At 53.7% G+C, this 6,822-nt stretch overlaps 1 protein-coding gene across 1 annotated transcript in view; it reads right to left on the bottom strand.

Moving 5' to 3' along the window:
- Positions 1 to 5,585, bottom strand: part of Otub2 (OTU deubiquitinase, ubiquitin aldehyde binding 2) — a 20,847-nt gene extending 15,262 nt beyond the window's left edge. The window contains exon 1 of the mRNA XM_004635143.2: positions 5,423 to 5,585. Coding sequence (XP_004635200.1) covers positions 5,423 to 5,425 — 3 coding nt within the window. The 5' untranslated portion in view covers positions 5,426 to 5,585. The remainder of the gene's footprint in view (positions 1 to 5,422) is intronic.
- Positions 5,586 to 6,822: the final 1,237 nt, after the last annotated feature.

The following is a 6,822-nucleotide window of genomic DNA, read 5'->3' on the forward strand; positions in this document are numbered from 1 at the left end:
TACATCTGTGGGACAGAAAAATGAAGGTATCGCCAAGGGACACCTAAGGGGATGAGTGTGGCCAGAAAGGAGCCTGGTGGCCCTTGCTTCACTCCAGCATCTTCTCCTTATATTCTTGGCAGCCTGTATTCCTGGTGGCCAGCTGTGGCTTGGGCAAGGCTGGCTATGGCCAATGTTGTGGCCCAGTGGCATAGAATGCCCATGGGACCACCCCGCAGACCTGCAGAGCACAGGGCTGTGGTGGGAGCCAGGGCTTCCTCCACATAGATAGGGGCAAAGAGACCCATCACAAGACAGGGCTGCTGGACTGAATTCCTACCAGGGTAATTTTTGCAGAGCCATAGGAATAGGGCAGCTCCCATGATCCCAACTGTAGAGCTACCAGTGTGCAGCGACAGCCCAGTAGAGCTGCAGGGACAAGGTTCTAACCTGTGAGGCTTCTTCAGAGTCTGTGCCCAGCAAAGCCACACTGTGGGCTGCTCAAAGCCCTGGGAGCCCAATCCCTACCCATTGGGTGTAGGAGGCAGGAAACTGGAGTCAATGAGGGTTATTCTGAGAACCTCAAGATATAAAGTTGTTCACCCTCGTGGGTGTTGTGTTGGGCTTAGGATCTATACCCCGTCCTTCTTGCCTACTTCTCCTTTGTTTTTATTTTTTTTTTAATTAAAAAAAAATTATTTATGTGTGTGTGTGTGTATGTGTGTGTGTGGCCAGCTCAACCCACCTGGGGGCAGGGCTGGCTGGCATGTGGCGCTGGGGGACTGAACCGCGGTCCCTGTGCTTTGCTAAGCTTGTTCTTTTTTTTTTTTTAATTTTATTTATTTATGTGTGTGTGTGTGTGTGTGTGTGTGGCCAGCTCAGCCCACCAGGGGGCGCGGCTGGCTGGCATGTGGTGCTGGGGGATTGAACCGCGGTCCCTGTGCTTTGCTAAGTTTGTTCTAAGTAGGTGCTTTAGACCACTGAGCCATCTCACCAGCCCTGCCTACTTCTTCTTTGGAAAGAGATGGAAATGTCCATCCCAGGCCTGTCCCACCATGGTGTCTTTGATGTGCATAATTCGTGTAGCTTCATGCTGCGCAGCTGGACAGAGATCTGCCTCGGAATGCAGCCTGCCTGCTGTCTGCATCTCACACACGTGAGACTCACTGTCAGACACTCTGGACTTCAGGCTTTTGTGGGGGGCTGGAATGAGTTAATACTGTGGAGGGCACTGGGATGGAATGAGAGCATTTTGTATGAGAGAAGGATGCTGTGGCTTGGAATTTGTCTGTTACTATAACAGTATTAAGAGGCAGGAGATTACGAAGCGATTAGGCCATGCGCGCTCCCCATCAGGGCTGGACTAACTCACTTCATGGGTGATCTGCCCAGCCCCCTACCTCTGTCCCTCTTTCCATCCTTCCACTGTGTGAAGCCTTCTGTCACATTAGGATATAGCAAGGACACTAGCCCTTGAGCTTACACTTCCCAGCCTCTAGAACTGCAAGTCAATACATTCCTGGTCATTATAAATTCCCCAGTCCATGGTATTTTATTACAGCAGCCCAAGCTAAGAAAGGCACTCCCCAGTAGCTTCCTCCCTTAGAGACTCAATCTCCCAGCTCTGACCTTATCCGGTCCTTCCTCCCCGGCTCTGAATCCAGACAGCACAGTGCTCTTCCAGGTCCTCCTACAAGACACGCCCACGACCACTTTGAGGCCGCTCCCCATGCTGTCCCTTCTCCCAGAATGCCTTGTGCCTCCTCATATGACTCAGGTGATGCCGCTTCTCAGAGTGGCCTTCCAGGTTCCTCTCACCTGGCCCTGTCACCCTACCTTGCTTTAGTTCTTCAGGCCACAATAAGACATGGCAGCTTGTGTACTTAGACACTGTCTCTCTGCTAGAATGTCAACTGCTTGAGGATAGGGACTTTGCCTGTCACTTCTGGATCTCCAGTGCCTGGTGCAAAGTGGTGCTACAAAAGTGGACATGGAGTGTGAATAGACATAGGAATTGGGTCCCCCAAAACTTATATGCTGAAGTCCTAGCTTCCAGACCTCAGAATATGACCTTATTTGGGAACAGGGTCATCACTACAGATTTAATTAGCTAAGATGAGGTCACATTGGGGGAGGGCGGGCCCCGGCCCTATGACTGCTGTCCATATAAAAGGGGAAATGTAGACCCTGGTCTTTGGAGAGAAGGCCATGTTCAGGCTCCTGTGCTCTACCATGGCCCTGGGGCTACCGGAAGCTCAGAGCGAGGCTGGGCCAAAGCCCCTACCTGCGCCCGCACCCCAGTGCCCTAAGAGGCATCTCAGCCCTGCAATACACACCTTGATCTTGAGCTTCTGACCTCCCCAGAGTGAGACTGCGAATTCCTATTGTTCTGCGCCACCCAGCTCATGGCGCCTGTTACAGCAGCCCCAGCAACGCACACACCACACGGAGTTAGCAAGATCTCTAACCCACAGCCCCACCCACGATCACTGCTCACTGGCGCGGTGCTTCTTCCCTCTGCTACAACCCAACTCCACATTTCAGTGCACGAAGCCTTTCAGAGTGACCTGACCAAAGCATCCAGACTCGCCTCAGGGCTTGCCCAGGTTCCCTGCATCTATGGAGGCCAACTTCTGCCAAGGTACCTTCCTTATTCTTGACCACATCTTAAGGCCATTGAGCCCACTGTCTCTGCTGCTCGGAATGTACCTTCCTTCAAATCCTTTCTGAACACTCCTACACACCCTTCAATGCCCCAAAAAGACTTCCTCAGGGAGGCCTTCTCAACGCTCCTCACTCCACAGAGTGCACTGTGCTTCCATAGCCCTGGTCAGCAGCGCAGGCTGTCAGTTGCTCAGGGTCTGCCTGTGCGTAGTTCTGCTCTGGTCAACAGGCATCAAACTTCAAAAGTCAGGCACCTTGGCTCATGGCTGCCCAGCACAGGCCCAACTAGAGTGCATGCAGGGTGGAGTGGGGAGGTTTATTTGAGAAATGACATGATAAAGCATAAGAGGATCCTGAGGTTTACTGCTGGAGATGCTCATTCCCCACGCGCTAAGTGCACCTGGAGTGTGCACCCACCATGGCCTATCTGCAGCCTTCCCAGCCGCAGCCACCTGCTCTCCTCAGGGGCTTCGTGTTTCCACCCTGCCTCAAGCTCAGCCCAGTGGCTTTGACACGGAAAGCAAGGAAGATGCTCTATTTTCTTTTCTTTTTCTTTCTTTCTTTTTTTTTTTTTTTTGGTGGAACCGGGGATTGAACTCAGGCCCTTGCGCTTGCCAGGGAAGCGCTTATTCCACTGAACCATTTCCCCAGCCTCGACACTGTATTTTCTGAGGACATTGTCTTCTATCTGATAGGTTTGGGCACTAGTATGAATTGCTAAATCATTATGGTGCTCATCTAACATGGTGGAAGCCCTTAAAACAACAGCTCATCTTCCCAGAGACCACCTCCTCCTCGTTCTCCAACTCAGCCCAGGCTGCAGTTTCCTCTCACCCTTCCCGCCACCTCAGGGAAGGCCGCAGTCAGCTCCTCAGGTCTATCTAAACATGTCCCTCAAGCCCCACCCCTGGCAACAGGCCATAGAAGCCTCAGCCTCCCTTTGTTCCCATCCAGAGAATTCCTCATCTTCCCAAATTCTCTCCACGTCCTCCAAGATAATGAAACCTCTTCCCCTTGATAATAAAGCCCCTTCCCTTTTCCTTCTGCCTGTTTCTCTGCTGCGACACCATCAAAAACCTATTGCTATCCACCACCCACCCACCCCAACTAACATAAAAACCCTCTACCAAGACAGTCAGGAGCCCAGCCTGGTGCCTGGGTACTCCACAAATGCCACATGGGGCTGGGGAGCTAGCTCAGAGGCAAACATGCCTGCCTGGCAAGCGCAAAGTCCCAAGTTCGATCCTTGGTAGAGCAAATAATTAAGTAGGCCACAGGAACAGGAAAACTCATACCTGCACACCCTACATTGCCACCCTCCTACCCACTCATGCCCAGGCAGATGCCCCTTGTAGGCTTAACCTCTGCATCCCTCTTCAGAGAACCCAAGCCCCCTGATGCTAACTAAGGACAAGGTGCCCGGACACCCATCTGGTCTCCTGAGTCCAGGGCAGATAGAGTCAGCAGCCCCCCTGAGCAGCGAAGGGACAGAAGTTGAGGTTCCTTGTGTGTTCTCAACTCTCCAGCCATGGCCAGAGGGCATGCCAGCCCGCAGTTCCCAGTGGCTAATGCATTCCCACCCTAGCTCCCACTGTCCCCTTGGAGGGTGAAGCAAAACAGATGGTCCCTTTCCAGTGCCCCTTGGGCACCAGGCAGAAGTAGGACACTGATGCTTCCAGATTCCCTGGAGGTCTCCCCATCCACACCCCAGCAGGAGGCTAACAGGTCTGGAGTAGCCTAGCTTGGAGGCCCTGCCAGCCATGCCACACTCAGAGCAGGTCCCAGCTTCGCAGCATCCTGCCATAGGGACCTATTTTCCCGCCCAGGGAGGGAGGAAGCCAAGCACAAAGAACCAGCTCCTGTGCACATCCAATTCCAGCATTCAGTTATCACAGCAAAGCCTGTGGCTAAACACCTGGGCTCCACACCATGGCCTCAGGAGGTCCTCACCCCAGCCAGAACACACATGTGTAAAGGGAACCCACCCAAGCTCCTCACTTTCCAAGAAGCAGGAGGGAGACATCTATTGGAACTCACAGTCCACAAGTTCCCCAGAGCCACCGCTCAAAGCTGCAGGGTTCGGGGTGATCTTCATGCAAAATGCCTGACCTCCATGGCAACCTGATGTAACAAAGAGTCCACTGGACGAGGATCCAACTCCCACCCCAAGTACCATCTCGACGGGCTCCAGTCTTTTTCCTCTCTGCTCTCAGTTTCCACACCCGTCCACACCTTTTTGCTTGGCCAGGACTCTGGATCAGGGGTTCGTCTGAGCTGCAGTCCCCTGATCCCTAACTCATTTGCAGCAACCTGCGGCAGTCTCTCCACGTGGGTCCTTGCTCCAAAGACCTGCTGGTATACCGGACGGCGGAGCAAATGTCTAGCCACCCAAGGAGCAAGTGACGGGGCCGCTCCTCTGCAGAGGGGCAGAGGCGGTGGTCTCCAATGGCCAGGCCTCCAGGCTGCGGCCCCGAGCTGCCAGCAGGGGGAGGGCTCCTTCACAAAGCAGGGCACCCTGAGCACTTGGGGTTCCCATCCCCGTGCAGGCGAAGGCACCTACCGTGCGGCTTCAGGTGGCACCTGGAGCGGACGCACCGAGGATGGGGTACCTTGGTCCCAGCAACCAGTTAGGACTCAAAGCTCCTGGGGGTCGGAATTCCGCAGGGACCGCGCAGGGGCCGGAGCCCGTGATCGCACATGCGCAGGTCGGCGACCCCGCCCCCGCGCCCCCTCCCCACTCCCCTTCCCGTTTCCCCCCCTCCCCCCCAGAGCCACTGACCATAGTGACCGAAGCTGGTGGGGCCGCGTCCCACCCCAGCGCGGAGCGATCCGGTGCCAGAAGGTACCACGACAGGCACTGGTCAGCTCCACAGTTGGGTCGGGCTGCGTGGGCCTCGAGGGCGTGGGTTGTGCGGAGAATACACCCGACCGCTCTGCAAACCAAAGGCTAGACCTCCACTGTGTCCCAGCAAGACACACGCCCCGCGATTGACCTGGGCAGCAAGCAATCAGAGACCGGGCCGTACAACGTCACAGAAAGTGGGTGGGACTTCAAGTGCTTTCAGCCTATGTTTTAGGAGATATTTGACAGGGTGCCGCCCCTTTTTAAAGACACAGAAAACTTTAAACTAGCCAAGGGGTTAACCCAACCCAAAAAGAAGAGCCCTGCTTTGTGAAGGCTGAAGGGCTTTTAACTAAAACTACAAATTGAAGTCTTCTGGAAGATTAGCTGGCCCTCATTAATTAACAGTCAAAGTCACCTAAGTATAGTTTGCTCAAGATCAGAGGACAGGCACTCAGGAAACGCGAGTCCAGTAACATTGTTACTTGCCTGCAGCTAAATAACCTCTACGAACTTGTGAATCAGTAGGTTGCCACGCACCCAATTCATGTTTGTTGACTGAATAAATTTTCGGGATGGTTGACTGTATGGCTCTGGAATTGTAGGTCTGTGTAGGAGGCGCACACCGTGAGTAGGTGTAGGTGACTCACCCGCGTACAAGCTCATTATTACTGGACATCAAATAAGGAGCAGCCAGCTATCATTGCAGCGCTCATCTGCAGACCTGGGGGGTGGGGGATGACTGTGGGTGAGTGTGAGAGGAGATCCTCTGGGACATCGCACGCACCCGTTTCCTAAGCACAGGCACCACGTGCACGGGTCTACCGTGGAATTTTTACATTGTGATCTTTTCCTAGGCTAGCAGTGTTCCGTCCAGGACTCTGCAGATGCTGGCCCATGGCTCCCAGTGAGCTTTGCAATCAGGAAACAACTGATATTCTCCTGCGCGTTCGGTAGTTAGGTGTGTTAAACTCTCTTTCACCCTACGATATTTCCAATTCATGATATTTACTGCATGTAACTCCATCGAGGGTTGAGGAGCAAGCGTACTGATACTTATTGGTCTAGCAGCCCCTTCCCCATCCCTCCAGGTATCATATCCTGCGTGGTCAGTGTGGTGTCACAGGAGGTACAGAGGCAGGAGGAACAGGATAACCATTTGCACTGTGCAGTTATACACAACACTACCAGACACTGCCCTAGACTTTAGGTTTCTGTTATCTGACACCTACTTATGCACAGTGAGCTCCACACTGGCATGCGGAAGGACCCTGCAGCTGGAGACCACAAGGAGTCAGGGCCCCTGGCTCTGGGAGCTACCAAACACTGCTGTGTGT

The sequence above is a fragment of the Octodon degus genome, unplaced genomic scaffold (genome assembly GCF_000260255.1).
Source record: "Octodon degus isolate 3935 unplaced genomic scaffold, OctDeg1.0 scaffold00070, whole genome shotgun sequence".
Classification (NCBI taxonomy): Eukaryota; Metazoa; Chordata; class Mammalia; order Rodentia; family Octodontidae; genus Octodon; species Octodon degus.